Consider the following 18,373-nt stretch of genomic DNA (forward strand, 5'->3'; position numbering starts at 1 on the left):
GGATCGGTGGGTGATCGCCCAGACATGGGTCAGTTATCCCCTATTCCGCGTGGAAATTCATCTGCCGTGTGGATTTTGAAATCCGCAGCAGGTCAGTTCTTTGTGCAGATTTCATCCTTTTCAATGCAAGGGTGAGATCTGTGAGAAAACCGCAACAAAACCGCAAGTAACACATGCTTTTCTTCAAACTCCACTGAAATAAATCTCGGCATGTGAACTCAGGCAGCAGTGGGCTGAAAAGTTTTTTTTTGTTTTAGTTTTTTGTTGTTGTTGTTAAACACAAGCCAAGCCCATTGCTCTGCCCTGCGACATTTCTCGCCTGCAGACGGCGCAGACCTCTTCCCATCCATTGTTGCCGTCGTGTGTCTGTCCCTTTAAGTCGAGGGGCAGGTCCTGAAGGAAGTGACGGCCTCTGCAAGCCGCCGCCTGGGGGAAAACATCCCAAGATCGGAGTCCGGCCCGGGATAGCAGCGGCGGCCGGAGCGGATGAGGAGCGATAGTCTGCAGGGAACACCCGCACATTCCGGATGTCAGCATCTGCTGCGGGGTGAGTGCGGCGCTCGTCCATCCTGTCACCATAGACGGAGCGACGCTGTGTGCGATCCAGACATGTGCGTGACAGCGGTCTCCAGCTGCTGCAAAACGGCGGGCATGCTGGGACTTGTAGTCTTTGCAACAGCTGCAAAGCCCACCTCCGGTTTTCTGCAAAAAGTAAGCAGGGCATGCTGGGATTTGTAGTTCTGCAGTAGCAGACCCTCCTTTGCCATTAGCATTCCCTCTCCTGATGGAAATGAGCTTTTCTATAACAGAAATCCTTATCGTTTTGGGTGTATTCACACGGGCAGGTTTTTTTTAGACGCGGTTTTTGAAGCCCTGAGACAGGGTGAAGGACAGACGCTGCTTCTCTCTCTCTTTTTGAATCTGTGACTAAAACAGCATAAAAAAAATAATAATAATAACCTGCGCGTGTGAATACGGAGCAAAGGACAGAATCTGCCCCTGAGAAAGTGTTAGGTCCCGGGTATGAGACTAAGGAGACCCTGTGGGGCCCGGGCAGGGTGGCCCCTAGAAGCTTTTGTGTGGGCACCTCTGTAGTGATTAGTCCGTTTATAGACGAGGTAGTCGCCTGGGACTGTTACACGAGCAGTCCCTCAAATGCCTAGGATACGGCGCACGCTAAATACAGCAGACTTAGCCCGTTTTGTGCCTCTTTTTGCCATGGGCCCTTCTCATGGCAGAGAAGACTGGTGGTTGCCATGGAGAATGGGCATAAATATGGCGGCCGGCTCTTGTGTCCCGTCTCCCCATGTTCCTGTGGTTGTGCTCTCACTTTCCTCACCCGTGTGACTCTTGTACAAGTCCTGGCGCTGGCCCGTCTTGCGCCCGCATTGCCCTGACCCACATCTGTTTACTGTCAATACTGGGGCCCCACCCCACGCGTTTTAGGCCTCGCCTTTTCACTTTCTTCCATTGAAAGTTATTTTTTTTTTGTCTTCTTCCTCTCAAGCCTCTCCCAGAAGTGCTAGCCTGGCTGCCCTGGCCTCCTCCGCCCGGTGATGTGTCCTCTGGTATCAGCCAGGAGCTTCTTGTGGCTGTTGTCCTTGCTGTGGTCCTGTAGAACAAGCCTCGGGGAGCTGAAGGTCCGGGTCCGTCTTGAAGATGGTCAGGTAGCAGAGGAGAGCCTGCAGGCGGACAGCGAGAGGGACTGTATCACTCTGGAGTTCAGGAAGGCGGATGGCACTTTTATCACCTACCTGGCTGACTTCCGACAGGTAAGTGCTGCTATAGGTGTTGCGTGCTGGTGTTTGATAATGATGGAGGTAGATCACGGGTTCCTTATCTGCGAGGTAGATCACGGGTTCCTTATCTGCGAGGTAGATCACGGGTTCCTTATCTGCGAGGTAGATCACGGGTTCCTTATCTGCGAGGTAGATCACGGGTTCCTTATCTGCGAGGTAGATCACGGGTTCCTTATCTGCAAGGTAGATCACGGGTTCCTTATCTGCAAAGTAGATCCACGGGTTCCTTATCTGCGAGGTAGATCCACGGGTTCCTTATCGGCGAGGTAGATCCACGGGTTCCTTATCGGCGAGGTAGATCCACGGGTTCCTTATCGGCGAGGTAGATCCACGGGTTCCTTATCGGCGAGGTAGATCCACGGGTTCCTTATCGGCGAGGTAGATCCACGGGTTCCTTATCTGCGAGGTAGATCACGGGTTCCTTATCTGCAAGGTAGATCACGGGTTCCTTATCTGCAAGGTAGATCACGGGTTCCTTATCTGCAAGGTAGATCACGGGTTCCTTATCTGCAAGGTAGATCACGGGTTCCTTATCTGCAAGGTAGATCACGGGTTCCTTATCTGCAAGGTAGATCACGGGTTCCTTATCTGCAAGGTAGCATCTTTCATCGGGGAGATGGTCATCCAGAACTGGTATAATCACTGGTTTAACACTTTTATTACCGAGGGATTTTGATTTATGGATATTTCTTCTAAATCTGGGTCCGCTGATACTTGTCCCAGGGGATGGGGTGGCTGCTGGCCACTGTGTTCAGGTGGAGAGTGAGCAAAGAGTTGTCTATTGCTCTCTTCATTCACATTCTCAATAAGTTTGCTCAGCTAGCTCCCATAAAGGTGAATAGAGTGAGCCACACACACGCGGCAACCACTATATTCATCCTTCACCGAAATTCATCGGCACAGGGGTCAGTGGACATCATTCTGAAAAGGTGGAAACCTTATCTATCGTTTGGATATACCCTTTAAGGGTCACTTTGGCTGATCAGGGTCTCACTGCTGAGTCCTCCATCAGCGTGCTGGAACTTGAGTGAGAACCCAGCACCACATCTATGGACTATATGTTTGTCTAATGTATGGACGTAGGACGTACCTAGTCCTCTGGAGAGACAAGGGGCTCTTGTGATCACCTGAGTTTCCTGCGTAGAATAATCCTGGTCAGAATGGAGCTTCAGGGAAAACTATAGCCGCTTTATGTATATTCGCAGGACATAGCTGACAGCAGCCCCGGTCACTGAGGAAACCGGCACATTACTGAGACATAGCGCCGAGTTGTAAACCCTAGATCAGCCAAAGCCAAGTCATCAGAGGAGAAGTCACCAAGAACTAGATTAATTCATTCTTGATAACTTCCTGTCCGTCAGAGGGGCTGAGAGCTGTATTTACATGTAGCAATCGCCTCCACTGTTTGGGGATGAGGGATCACTACTGCTTTGGGCGCTTCTAACACAGGATGATCTGCTGCCAAGAAACCATGATTTTGGTGTCCACATCAACGATGCTTTCACCCCGAAGAACAAGGTGATGGGTGGCACCTTTACACTGGGCAGTTATCGGGAATGAGTGTTGCTCCTTCCACATAATTTCTCCGATCATCGACCCAGGAGCCTTCAGGAAATCTCTAAATCCCCCTTAGTAACGCACTTTGTGGTGCGACCAGGAGTTGGATCAGTAATTTAGTATTTCTAAACGCTACCATACACCTTAGACTTTTGTTGGCCGGACTCACTGAGAATGGTGGGTTTGGCCGACACTCTAATTTGTATAGGGAGTTCCCGACTTTCCCCCGACAGGTAATGTCGGAGAAATATGGAGTAAAATAAATATTCTGTTCTGATACTATGACACATCTGATGGACCCCATTGGCTTGTAATGAAGTCCATCGAGTTCCATTGTGTTATTTTTTTTCTGCAAATTTTGACTGACCGAGGATCTGAATGAAGCCTCAGTGGTCATCTCAGCCTTTGGTCTGTGGTTGTCAGGTTGTGTGGTCATTTAGCTATGATGGCGTACCTCTGAAATGTCCCACTTTTCACTGGATTGTGCCTCGTAGTAGACATGGCTTCTGTAAAGGAGCACTAAAGCTGGCAATTCTGGTAGAAAGGGACATATAGCTGTTCTAGTGCAGATGCAGGTCAAGAATTAATCTGAAATCCACATGCCCGACCTTTCTGTCCCAGACATCTGCCGTGGCGAGTGAGGACTTCACCATAGGTGGTCGGCCAGTCTGGCTGAAATTTAATGTCTTTGGCCAACATTCATCTGCTGTTTGGCCCCCTTTAATCAGAATACTTCACATCTGCTGCTCCACTTTCATGGGAGATGAGAAAATGGAAACGCATTTCAAGCCCTGCTGTGTGACAGCTTGGCATGGTTCAGTGTTTCTGCCGTCCTCCTCAATACACTGCACCATCTGGGGACTTCGGGGGACCTTACACTGCAGTCATATACCGGAGCGCCCGTCAGCAGTCCACTGTGGAGAACGTTACGTTGACCGTGCAGCTTACATTAATGGCGCTGAGCCCTCCGATTTCGGCACAGTGATCTGATGTGTATGGGGGTATGATGGTGGCAGATGTCAAGGGGGAGAGAGGGATTGGGTACGTTGGATTTCAACATATCTGATCCTAGGCTATGAAGGAGATAGGTGTCCGACAGCATCTTGTTCTCTCCGTATTGAGAAAACACGCATGCTTGGCTGAATTAAGTGTGCATGTGCGGGAGGAATCGGGAGAGATTCATGTAGGGCTAAAGTACCTATGGAAAGTGTTCTGGATTTCAGATAAAGGACGACTGAACCCTTCCAATTTCTGCTCAACCGTCTGATCTGTATGGGGTGACCTGACATCTGCTAATGGGGGGGGGGGGGATTTCAGCATGACTGATCTGTGTTCTCAAGGAGATAAGCCGCCACCAGTGGTATCCAACAGCTCCTTGGTCTCCTCTCTTGAGAACACGCATGCTAGGCCAAATTGAGCGTGCATATGTAAGGGGGGGGGGGGGCAGAAGGGATTGCTTTAGGCCAAAGGAACGTTCGGTAAAGTGTATGGCTCACTATCAAAAGTATTTGCTCCCTGACGTGTCTTCTCCTCTGCCGTCGGCGGCACTTGCACTTTTCTCACCACAGATCTTCATGAATCACTCGCAGCCCGTGTGTCATCGCCCTCAGGATGTCATCTCCTATTTAGTCTGTAAAATATAAATCGCCCGAGCCATTAAATGCCTTTGTTACTCCCAAGTTACTGCAGCTTAGCGTTCGCGTTCGCCTTCTCCACCCCGTCCCAAGGGAAGAAGCTCTTTCATGTAATGTGGTCATTTACCGTGCAGCCATCATCAGAAGAGTTAGGCTTTTCCACCGGGGCGGACAGGGGCACTGGGCACTTTTGTGGTGCACATGTACGAAGCGTAGCCATTGTTATGAGTCGCCTTCCTGCGGATGAGCGCTCTGGATAGTCTTCTACGTGGCCACATCTGGACGGCAGATGCATCCCTGCCTGTCGGAGAGCTCTCGTTTAGATTGCGAGGGCTTGTTGTCTGCAGGAGAACGCCCTCGCTCTCTGTCTTATGTCTAATGCTATTATGTGGCTGTAGCATATTATAAAGGAAAAGCAGATACAACTTGGGGTTAGTTGATTTGTTTGTTAGTTTTTTTTTTTTTTAGCAAGGAAGACAATTGCTACTCCCTGAGTGGACGATGACGCTGCAATTATAGTCCGGATCCATAATTGTAGAGGTCAGGACAAAGTGCAGGCTCACTTACTATAGATAGGGGATAGTTTGCGGGTTTGACAAGCGGAATCCATGGCAAAATTCACGTAGACAAAAACGTTGTGTGAACATATATGCGGTACCAGCTAAGTAGATGAGATTTTTAAAATCTCCTGTATAGATGATGATGCTGTATTAGGATAGGAGAGCGGGACCCCCATTCTCATGATCAGTGGAGGTCCAAGAAATCGGACCCCCCACGATCGAACAGTTATGCCCTATCCAGCTGAAAAGGAATGACTTGTTCTAACTGAATGCCCCTTTTTAAAGGGGTTGTCCAAGCTTTTCTTTAATTCGGGGAAACTGCAGGCAGGCTGATACAAAAATTAAAAGCAGTCGCCTTCCCATCCTCCGCCAGTCCAGCTCCACTGCTCCTTCCTCCTTTGCTAAAGCCAGTGACATATTGTCGTAGCTGCGGCGGTGACGTCCCGTAGACTGCTGCAGCCGATCGCTGGTCTCAGCGGTGTACTCCAGGGAGACCAGTGGTTGGCTGCTGTAGTATACAGGATGACACTGCAGAAGCCACAACAATACATCAGTGGCTGTAGTGGTGTTGCTGGATCGGAGGGAACTGCTGCAGATGTTTGTTTTTTCCAATTAAATAAATAAATAAATTGGACAACCCCTTTTAGGACCGCAGGAATTTTTTCGTCTTTGCATCAATGCACTCGGAGAACCACAACTTTTTTATTTTTGCCATCCATCCTTTTTGTGGGATGAATTGCATTCATCAATGGAAAGCACCTTGTAAAAAGCCTTGTAATTTCTACATTTAAATCTCTGTATTTTCTGATTTCATTTGTACACAGGGGAGGTGTCCTCAGTGAAATCAGAAAATGTAGATGACAAATTCAAGAAGTGGTTAACCGTTTCCTTCATGAAGAAGGTGACGGAAAATGGTCATACCAACGGTTTAACGACTTCTCATCAGACCGTGTTGTCCTGGTTTGTGTGCTGCGGTCATTTATCAAACTGGTGTAAAGTGGAACTGGCCTTAGTTGCCCATAGCAACCAATCAGATTCCTCCTTTCATTTTCCAAAGGAGCTGTCAAAAATGAAAGGTGGAATCTTATTGGTTGCTATGGGCAACTAAGCCAGTCCTCCTTTACACCAGTTTGATAAACCTAGCCCGCTGTGCTTAGGTAGGTATGCAGGTATGTAGCATATATTTGTTGCTCATCTGAAAGTTGGACTTTTGGGGAGATTTATCAAAACTGGTGTAAAGCAAAACTGGCTTAGTTGCCCATAGCAACCAATCAGATTCCTCCTTTCATTTTCCAAAGGAGCTGTGAAAAATGAAAGGTGGAATCTGATTGGTTGCTATGGGCAACTAAGCCAGTTTTACTTTACAACAGTTTGATAAATGACCCCAACAGTGTCTAAGCTTGGTGGTTCTTCAGTATTTTTTTTTGTCTGAATGCATCTAAAATAAACAGTTTTACAAGTAGTCATATACTGTAAAAATAATTGAGTTTTGTGTCTGCAGCTCCCATGCCGACCCTATCTATCTCCATGGTAACAGACTACAAACAAACCCTGTGTAGTCTGGCTTTACATTCCTTCTCCTGTCTGTCTTATGGTGCCTTCAGTAGAATAGCGAGACTTGGACAGTAGTTTTATCTCTTTTCTTTGTAGTTTGATAGACTTTCTATTGGATGTATATCTGCTTTCTAAAGCTACTTTCACATCTGCGTTTTTTTCTGGATCCATCGGGGGATCAGCAAAAACGCATCCGATGAATACTACAACCGTGAACCGTCTGCATCCATTCAGACCGGATCCGATTGTGATGTCTCCAAAATGACCAAGATGGATCCGGCACTAAAACCGTTGTAAGTCAATGGGCGCCGGATCCGTTTTTTTTTTTTTGTGGTCAAAAAAACCGATCCGGCACCATTGACTTACAATGTGTTTAATGCCAGATCCGTCTTGCTCGGTATCCCATGACGCACTCAATAATGCAGCTTGCAGCGGTTTTGTGTCCGGCATGGGAACGTAACAAACCGGAACAGAATGAATTTCGGGGCACTCCGTTCCGGTTTGTTCCTTTTTTTTTTAATTTATTTTTTATTTTTTCCCATTGGCAATAAATGGGGACAAAACTGAAGCGTTTTCCTCCGGTTTTGAGATCCTCTGACGGATTTCAAAACCGGAAAGGGAAACGCAGATGTGAAAGTAGCCTTACACTACACTTTTTACTTTTGCTGCTTCCGTCTGGACGAGCGTGGCAGTGAGATCAGGCTCGTTGTGGATTATTTCATGCACTAGTAACACGTTTCCTGTGGAGCAGAGTGTTTTGTCCCATACGGTTCAATACCCCGGGTTGGATTCCCACAATCCCCCTCCCGCGCGGCCGGTATCTCCGCTGTACTGTCCTCATCGTGCGATCATATTCCGCAGTATTATGAGCAGCCGGTGGCAGCTGGCCAGTTTTGGCTTCTTTTTATTTTATTTTTGTCCTTTATGTTTGTGCAGGTGAACAAAGCCCAGATTTTGTCCTAGAACCTGAGCTCTGGCATTGGCAGCGCCTGCTCGGCGGCTGGTTGTGCGGCAGGAAGGCGAGTTAATGGTTATAGTCATATATTCTATCTACTTGCTGACTGTGCAGTGATAAAGCTGTACAGAGTGCCACGGCGCTTCTATGGTCCATTGAGTTTATAGCCATCTGTCTATAAAACCGCCCTATCCAGGCTGATTCATCTTCTGCATTACTGATATCGGATGAGCTTTTCTTCTACCGCCATTCTAGAGCACTAACAATGTAAAGCTTTTAACATGTAATTAATAGCATGGACGGCATTAAAAGGGAGCGTGTCACCAGGAAATCCACTGATAGACCAGCCACAGTCCATTCTAGGACTAGCTCGGCTGAATGTAATGATACCTTTCACTTAGTGATCCATTGCTTCATTCTAAGAAAATGTTTACTTTTAATCCGTATGCAAATGAGCAGTTGAGTGCACTGAGGGTTGGCCCAAGCCACTCTGTGCACCCTTGCTCCTCCTGCTTCCCCTGGTCAGCCCCTCTCTCTCCTATTTGATTGACAGGACCAGGCAAGATGAGTATGCAGGGACCTGGCCCTGTCAATCAAGGAGAGGGAGGGGCTGACAGGAAGAAGGAGGAGCAAGGGTGCACAGAGTGGCTTGGACCAACCCTCGTGGCACTTAACTGCTCATTTGCATATGGACTAAAAGTACTTTTTTCTCAAACAAGCAACTAAATAAAGTACAGTGCAGTTGAGGGGCGGACTAGCCATAGACCCTACAAGGAAATTTCCCAGGGGGCCACACAAGATCTCCCCACGGCCGCCATCCAGGTACATAATGATCTGATGCTCTCAGCATTAATGTAGGAGTATTAGGCACCTGGCCAGTGGCCGCAGATGTCCTCCTGGATTCAACTGTGTCACTGTCCTTAGGACACGGTTACAGTTTCATACTGTGTTGTGGGCGGCAGTTTTGTGTTGCACTGTGGTATTTGGTTCTGCTGGGGCGGTACTATGTACCGCACTGTGGAATTTGGTTTTGCTGAGGTGGTATATTTTATGCTGCACTATGGTATTTGGTTCTGCAGGGGCGGTATTTTGTGCTGCACTATGGTATTTGGTTCTGCAGGGGCGGTATTTTGTGCTGCACTGTGGTATTTGGTTCTGCAGGGGCGGTATTTTATGCTGCACTATGGTATTTGGTTCTGCAGGGGCGGTATTTTATGCTGCACTATGGTATTTGGTTCTGCAGGGGCGGTATTTTGTGCTGCACTATGGTATTTGGTTCTGCAGGGGCGGTATTTTGTGCTGCACTGTGGTATTTGGTTCTGCAGGGGCGGTATTTTGTGCTGCACTGTGGTATTTGGTTCTGCAGGGGCGGTATTTTGTGCTGCACTGTGGTATTTGGTTCTGCAGGGGTGGTATTTTGTGCTGCACTGTGGTATTTGGTTCTGCAGGGGCGGTATTTTGTGCTGCACTGTGGTATTTGGTTCTGCAGGGGCGGTATTTTGTGCTACACTGTGGTATTTGGATGGATTTACATTTATCTCCCTAACACGTGTTGGGACTATATATCATTTATTTAACATTTGGGCGTTGAGACCATCCATGTCCCTGAGCTGACACGTGCTAATTAATTATAAAATATAGCTTTTATTACTAATCCTTAAAACAAATCAATTAGAACACTACTATTAAAATTATCAGCAATGTCTGCCTGCCTAATGTTTATAGTAGCAACACAGTGTCTGATTAATGAGTGCGTCCTCTGGAAGGTGCTGTATACGTATAGCTAAGTTTCTCATTACTGTCTTTATTGCAACCTTTTTCTGCTCACTTAAAGCATGCTGTTATTTCCACAGCTTGCTGCTTGCTAGCATAGCTGCCTTCCTAGTCTGCACTCCTAGCGTTATGTCTCCCAGACGTTATTGCAGGCCCGGCATAGACTGGCTAAAAAGCTATTATCACTCGCTGCCCCCCGACATGTTTCGCCTACCAGGCGTCTGTGGTATTTGGTTCTGCTGGGGCGGTATTTTGTGCTACACTGTGGTATTTTGTTCAGTTTTTTTGAGATGGTTGTCTGGTTTCGGTTGATTTGCAGGAATTTTCCAGTTCTCTAGAATTGATGGCCTACCTGATTCAGGCCGCCAGAACCCCGTCTTCGCAGCAGGTTGAATGAAGAGACTTCAGCTCTTATAAAGCCTCTTCACAACTCATCTGGTATTGATGTCCAGATAGGCCATCCTTTTTAGAGAACTGGAAAATTCCTTTAAGTTGACCGAAACCAGACAACCATCTCATGTTATAGAGGTGTCCTGACCTACATGTCAGCTGTAAGGAGGGTCGAGATTTTTTATTTCAACATGTCCAACCTTTTTGTTTTCATGAGAGGATACGCCACCATTAGAAGTGTCTGCCAGCAGCTTAGTCCCATATCTGCATCCGGAAAAATGCACGCTTTCGGATGCTGAAATGAGGTGGTGCTAAGAATTTAATGGTTCCTGAACATGGGGGCCTCAACTTTCCCCTGTCCACTTGGCTTTACGGTCTTGTGGATTGGGATGGCTGTCTATAAATCTAATAACATGGTATGAAGTGATCTCTCCATGGTTGTCCTGCTTGCTAAGATAGGTCTGATGGTCAAGGTCAATAATCCTGTGTCATCAGGTTAGAAATCACTGTCTGGAATGTGTGGGAAGATAAACCCTGGGAACCTTCCACGTACAATACATCTATGTTGTAAAAAGCAATTAATGGCCTCAGGCTACGCTCTCAGACAACCAAGGAAAACAATTCTGGAGGGAACACTGTACGTAACCTGACGGGAAGCTGGTGTTTTTGTAGAAAATAGGATGCCGAGTGATCAAAGCGTGCCATCCATTATGTGGCAGCGGGCGCTGTGCGATGTTTGATTTTCTTTACTGGTGTTTTCCATGGTGACAAAGTTTATCGAGGTGTGTAAAGTGCGTAATCTGTTCTATGTAAGTGACCTGGTCCTGAGAACAAATCATTTTAAACATTTACACCAATGAGCCGTAACATTAAAGCCACCTGCTTAGTATGGTGTAGGTCCTCCTTGTCTAACCTGTCAGGCATGGACTCCACAAGCCTTCTGAAGGTGACCAGAAGTTGGGTGAGGAAAGTTTGACTTGTCTTTTTCGCGTCTCTTACTTCTTGACTGCAAACGCCAGCTAATTTGTGTATGGTGTGAGCAGGTTTTTTTTTTTTTTTGCAAAAAATCTGGTGGCAGTTTGTTGAGTAAATTGCTTCTGACGAGTTCCTTTTAGGCTAGGCATAGAAACAGGGCCATCTGTCGTGGCTCCTCTGTTGATATGAGCACATCTTAACGACACACTTGGTGCCTAGGATATTCAAAGAGGAATTACACTTTATAAAAACTTTTGGTATGGCATAGTGACACTTCAAAGTTTTCGATTGGCGGGGTTTGAGCGCTGAGGTCTCTGCCGATGGCTGAAATGAGGAACGCTAAGCGTGTTCTCTCCCTTCGCTGCTGAAGGCAACCTCAATAGAAAGTCCACATGGCCGTGTTCAGTCCTGTCCTTCAGCAGCGAGGAGAGACAAGCTGAGCGCTTCTAACTACTCGTTTTAGCGATCGGAGAGGGTTTCAGCTCCTGAAAACCCAACCAATGATAACCTTTTGACATTTTAGAGGTTTTTACAAAGTTTATTTACTCTTTAAAGGGAATTGGTCATCACATTTTGTCCTGTGTACCATTCTGCTTCAGGTCACATCTTACAGAAAACTATTTTTTGTGGGACGTGGACTCTTTTTGGGCAATCTCAGAGTCACTGCCGCAAGCCCGCCTATCTTACTTTGATTCTCGCGCATCCTGTCTGGAGACCGAATGTCGCTGCGTCCGTCAGATAAGCCATAAGTTGTCTGCCGCATGCGCAGTGAGTTGCTGGAGCTGAGGTGAGTTGCTATCCCAGAGCTCACTGTGCACAGCGCATGTCAGCAGAAGCAAAGAGAAATACTATCTACTGCGTACGCGCAAAATTTCAGACTTGCTGGTGATAACGTGGTCTCGCTAGGAGGATTTCAGTCAAAGTAAGATGGGTGGACTTGCAGTAATGACCCAATTGCAGGGAGACACCCGATGACTCCATGCCCCACACTTACCTACTGAAAATGGCTTGGCAGAGACTTTCCTAAAAAAAATAAAGCATTGATGTCAGTGCGGTGTGACATCACGCAGCATGTCATTAGGTACATAGGCCAAAATGTGTTGACCGGTTACTTATAAAGCCTAATTCACACGTGTGCTGTACGTACGTGTTCTCCACGAACAGCACACGTCCCTATTCATTTTAATGTGTGGTCAGTGGGTCCGTTTTGTTTTTTTTAGCACAGATGCACGCTCTATTTTGGCCGTGTTAACTGATCCATCACTCCCATTATAGTCTATATGTCCGTAAAAAAAACACGGATGCCATCCGTGTTTCACGGATCATTAAGAAGAGATTCTTTGAAAATTATTTTTCAGCTCTTCAGTGTCAGTGAAACACGGATGCAACACGGACATCAAAAAACGGACACACGGATCCTTCACGGATGTATCACTGACCACCTTCTCACGGATTTGAACACAGACGTGTGAATGAGGCTTAAGGAAGGTTTTAGGTCCTTGAATTCGGATCTTGGAGGAAATGACCGAATATACAGTTTGTCAAGCTCTACGTAACAGCGGAGTGATAAATGCCATGCTTTCTACCTAGTTTGCATCATTTTCCTATGTGGAGACATGTGATCTGTAGTCAGCAAGATGATAAGATCTCATTTTCCTAAGTGCCAACATCTCCCAGCTCTTGCTTTTCATTGAAGTATTTGTCTCCCACCCCCACCAATCTGTTTCCCATAAATCTCTCCTAATGTAAGTTTCAGAGACACAATTTCTCACTGGAGCAGGTCCTTGTGGTGCATCTTTTGGGGACAACACAAATCCAATATGATTTAAAGGAACATTAATGGAACAGAAGAGAAACTTGTCCACGTTGGTGTGTCCATCTGTAGAAGTATATATGTTCCTTGTATAAATCCTGCAGAAAACGTAGGGTTTATCTCCTCTGATTATTTTCAGCTGATGAACTACTGAGGTGGCGGGGGCTCGGTTGAGGAGGTGGCGGGGGCTCGGTTGAGGAGGTGGCGGGGGCTCGGTTGAGGAGGTGGCGGGGGCTCGGTTGAGGAGGTGGCGGGGGCTCGGTTGAGGAGGTGGCGGGGGCTCGGTTGAGGAAGCCGGTCTGGGTTGAGGAGGTGGGAATTTGTGTCCTGCTGTTGACATGACTGACCTCCTAGGACACGTCTAGAAGATTTCTTTATGTTTTAATTACAATATGGACAAACTAGGATCAAGGAAAAAGCAAGAAATTGATCAATAAATATTTTTTTTTTTTTACATTTTTGCTCATCTTCTATATTTATTGTTCCTTTCAATGTATCCTTAATTTTTTTTCTGGAGATTTAATAGCTTTTTTCACAAGAAATCATGTGAAAGAATGCTTACAATACGCTTGCCACTGTTTCCAATGGCACTGGTGCATATAGCGGTTTATTATTTTTTTTTTTAATTCTGCAGGTGGCAGAAAAAAGAGAACTTGACTGCAGCGGGTAGCCCCACACGTTATAGTCGCACAAAATTCGAGGGTCACTCTTGGATTTCTGCTGCAGGTTTAACGGCAAATATACAGGTTGGGTTTTTCTGCTGTGTGCACATACCCTAATGAGAAAGAGGAAGCTGCACCCTACTATATATTATGCTTAGACTCTGAATACATATGGGGGGGTGGTGTTTAATAATTAAAGGGGTTGTCCCATTACAACAACTTATCACTTGTCTACAGGATGTGTCCGATCGTCGAGGGTTCCTCCGCTGATCATTAGAAAGGGGTGGCCTGTGTTCCCCATTTGAATGAGGCAGTGCAGGTGTGTCCGCCTGAAGACACGCCCCCCCCCCCCCGTTTTATTGATCCGTCAGCGCGCCAGCGGTTGGACTGCTGCCGATCAGTTACTGATTCCCCTCTCCTGGGGAAATGGAATAAGTTGTTGTAATGAGACAACCATTTCATATGCCAGTCTTAATTAGAAGTGCACTGGAGTAAAATGCGCCAAATTATATAAATGATGGTTTATTTGGCTAGAAGTCGTTCCTTATCATTTTGTAGTTTGGTGTCAAATGGACGGCTCAGCAGTAGGAGCGTCTCTGTATAGCTTGACATTTGCAGCACTTGTGACATCCTTTTAAAGGAAATTACCCTAAAAATTGAATCCCCTCCCGTAATTAATTCTTGTATGACACGGAAGGTGCACTTTAATATATGTCGCCACCATTCTGCTGTCTATTGCCGCTCATGTGTGTCGGCTTATGTAATGCGGTCAGACTTCAGAGCGCTCCTTCTTGTGTAAAGCGGATTATTTCCTGGTATACGTTGAGCATGCAGCAGATCCAGGGCGTCGATCGCACTTTGAATAGTTTTCTTTTGGTCTTTTTTTTTTTTTTTCCTTGTGCTTTCTCAGAAGGTAAACACGCCGTATGTTAGATGTGATTCCAGGTGTGTGACTTCACAGCTATTTAGAGGAACCTGAGCGGGCACTTCTGCTGGGAAAGCGTGACTCTTAGGTATCGCTCTCATTTATTTTAGACTGTCTCTCTGACTCTTTAGATATTGCTGTCTCTTCCTGCGTGTTTACGGTCTTCATTGTCTTGGCTGTGCCCTTTTAAGATGTTCATACACCTTCAGTAGTGGTCAACCCATCGCTCATTTGACCAATGCTCGTCCAAGCCTGCATAGGTTCTCAGAAGGGAGAGAGCCGCTGAAAACAAAAGGACTGGACATTGAAATTCAGCTGCCTGATCCTTCTTTCCCCAAAGATCATCTTTCAAAGGAGAGTTGGACACCCTCTTCAAATATAGGTTCGGCCAACTGTAATTTTATATGTGAGAGTACCTGGGGAAAGAAGAGGTGTGCAAAGTACTTGCCCTTCCAAGGTGCGGGCAATTCCTCCGTCTCTGTGATCACGTGGCTGTCTCATTACTGTTTTCTGCAATTCCTATGATATGCCATTCCAGAATCGGTAGTCTGTCTTCTGGTCGGGGCAATGGACAGACATCATCACTGGCTTCACGTACATTGCAGGCTGGAAGCTTTGAAGGTTTAGCAGAGCTTCTCCAACAGATGAGCAGTTTCAGGTCACTACTGCGCATGCGTTCCCACGAGCTGAAAAAATCTCAGGGACCTACAATCCACGTTTGATGACCCTGCACTAAAATAGAGAATTGCATAAAAAACAATCCTCCATACAGGCCTGGGGCAGAAGATGGGTGATGCTTCACCTAGAAACTTACCACTGGTGCCTAATGGGCCGATGATCATTTGTAGGATGTTCTTCTGCAATTAGTGCTCCGATTAAACCCTACACCAGTCAGCCGGCACACGAGAAAACATTTGACAGTTGATCAAATCAGAAAAACCGAATGCTTGCTGGTAGAACATCTCCTGTGCTGCCGACCTAATGTCAAGTTTATTAGGGGGAAGTTAAGAACGATCATATCAAAGGGCATCAGCCAGAAATTCAGTATGAAACCAAGCACAGTGCCTTGAAAGGTTTGGCGAGTGTACAATGTTTGTTTAGTCTGTCCTCTGTTGTTCTAATCCTGAGAAATGTTATTCCTATATTCAAATGACCAAAGGGCCTCTGTCAGCAGTTTTGTGCTTATGAAACTGGCTGACCCATATCATGTGCGCTAGGTAGCTGAAGGCATCTGTGTTGGTCCCATGTTCGTATGCGCCCACATTGCTGAGAAAAATGATGTTGTAATATATACAAATGAGCCTCCAAGAGCAACAGGGGCGTTCCCGTTACACCTACAGAGGCTCTGCTCTCTCTTCAACTGCCGTGCCCGCTCTACTTTTACAGGACCAGGCAGTGGTCCTGTCAATCAAAGTGGAGAGGGTGCAGAAGTTGCAGAGAGAACAGAACCTCTAGGTGTAATGACAACGCCTCCGTTGCTCCTAGAGGCTCATCCTTCAGCTGTCAAAATGGTCATTATTACATGTGCGTCACCTATACCTGACCAATGCCACACAGATGTCACTCGTACATTGGACAAGTGGGTAGAGATTCACTAAGCAAAATGTACCAGAATTAGTTCCCAAAGATTTATCCACATGTGTTTCAGACAACTTCACACATTCCTCCATAGTTTGGGAAAAGTAGAAAAACATGCGTGACTAAGAGGAAACTTAGAGAAAAAATAATGAGGAATAATGAGGTGGTGTAAGTAAGAAAAAGTGTAACGTGTCTGACACCAAATCTATGGTCCTACAATTACGTCCGAAGCCCGAACGTGGTGTAAACCTGGCCATGTATCCATGAAACAGGATTTTAGAAAATACCAGACATTAACTGCTTTTTCATAAACCTTTCGACACATCATAGAGGTCAGAAGTTATGATCAGTGGAAGGGGCCGGGTGCTGGGATCCCCACCGATCACTGAAACGATCGCTGTGATCGCCCATTCTCAGGTAGTTAGCTGAAGATGGGTTCCTAGACTTCGAAGAGAGTGGATCACAGCAAAGGGGTACTTTATCCCTTTGTTTCAATGATTGGTCGAGGTCTCCATTCCTGGCCATCAACCAAACAAAGCTTTTCACGTCACTTTGACATGTCATAAAGTTTTCTGAAAAGCCGGATACTCTAGTATGATGTTGGAGAAGCTAGAGAGCTTACTGAGATTTATAGTTTTTTTCTTCCTTGAGCATTGAGGTTCCTCTGAACTAGTTTAGACCTCTATTGCATAAGTTTCTTTGGAAGAGGCGTTTTTTTTCGTAGGAATTGGTCAGTGAGTTGAAATTGCATTAGGTTTGACGGTTTGTGATGTGGCAGGAACTCTCCCCAACAGTCTTGTGACTCAGCTTGAACTTTGTCTGGAAAGCTGGCTTGGTTTCTCCACATCTCTGTTTTCCTACTGCTTTCTTCCACCCACATTGTACTTGTGTGTCACTCCCCCTCCCCGTTCTTCTGTTTCGCACGTTTCTCAGTGCTGCGGTGTCAGGGAGAAGTCTCTCTAATATATGGACATGGGAAACTCATCAGTAGACTGTAACTCTGTCCTCTGCTCTTCTTGGCCGAGGCTCCTCTGCTTCTGCACAGAGGTCACAGAGAAAAATTTAGCTTTTTTTTCTGCCAGATTTCTCAAAAAGAGAATAATGTGATCTGAGGACATGGGCGGCTGGATGCTCCATGTGCAGATTCCTGGGGCTATTGTTCTGTAATCGGATACTGAAGGGAAAATAAAACATTTCTGGCTTTTGATTAGACCTAGATGGAAATTCACATAAGATGCTCGCATCTCTGCATTAGGATTGTGTATAATCTGGGGCTTGACGATATATACGTGGCGTGCAGCAAGATGGACCGCCACAATCCAAAGAAGTGTTGGTTGTGTATTATCTCTTAGGACTAAAGCTCAGAGTAGAAATAAGAGTTGTAAAGTTTTATGAGTAAAGGTCCTTTTTACACCGGCTTTGAATTACCCGTAGGGAGTGGCGATTGATTATAGAAGACGTCAATAGGTACTTGTTTGCTTTCATATTCACTTGGCTGTCATCGAGAGGGCATCGGACACACAGTCCCTCCTCACATAGATTTACATTTTCGGCGCCATGTCCTATTCACACCTGGAGATGTCCCTCTGACCAACGATCGTTTTATGTCTACATTAATAAAAATCCCTGTCTGAGCGCGCTGTGTCCGTGTGTGTGTCACCAGTTTTGCACTGGGCATGCGCGGCATCCAATCAGGACACAGCGCTCCACACGGACACAGCACTACACACAAGTTTCCCTGCAGCCTGACTGCCCATAGATACCGCCGAGGCCACAGTTCCCCCGCTGCCGTCCGCTCCTCTCTCGGCTCAGGAAATGCAGAGGCCGCAGCCCCCCCCCCCCCCCCCCAACCCCTTTTAGGATGGCAAAGTGTAAGCTGTAATGTCCAGCTAACACTCTGCTTAAAAAAGGCTAAATTAACACCAATGTCGGCCGTTTAACCCCTCCCATGCCGTGGTCCTTAGGGACCGCTGTATGGAGGGGCTAACCATCAGGCCGCTGCTCTGCCCTGGCAGCAGACCGATGCTTGAAGGGTAAACTGAGGGAAGGAGCTCCCTCCCCCATCGTGCTGCTGCGCTGTGGCAGCGTCCCGATGGTTACAGGCATCCAACTTGCCGTGGTATATCTAAGCCTGATCAGGCTTAGTGCGAGTTCAATACACTGCAGTACACAGTGTACTGCAGTGTATTGTAAGCCAT

The 18,373-nt window shown here is 46.5% G+C and overlaps 1 protein-coding gene across 1 annotated transcript in view; it reads left to right on the forward strand.

Moving 5' to 3' along the window:
- Nucleotides 1–410: 410 nt before the first annotated feature.
- OAF (out at first homolog) overlaps nt 411–18,373 on the forward strand; it is a 28,540-nt gene continuing 10,577 nt past the window's right edge. Inside the window, exons 1-2 of the mRNA XM_040425140.1 lie at nt 411–547; nt 1,508–1,772. Coding sequence (XP_040281074.1) covers nt 1,557–1,772 — 216 coding nt within the window. The 5' untranslated portion in view covers nt 411–547; nt 1,508–1,556. The remainder of the gene's footprint in view (nt 548–1,507; nt 1,773–18,373) is intronic.

This window comes from Bufo bufo, chromosome 1 (assembly GCF_905171765.1).
Source record: "Bufo bufo chromosome 1, aBufBuf1.1, whole genome shotgun sequence".
Taxonomy (NCBI): Eukaryota; Metazoa; Chordata; class Amphibia; order Anura; family Bufonidae; genus Bufo; species Bufo bufo.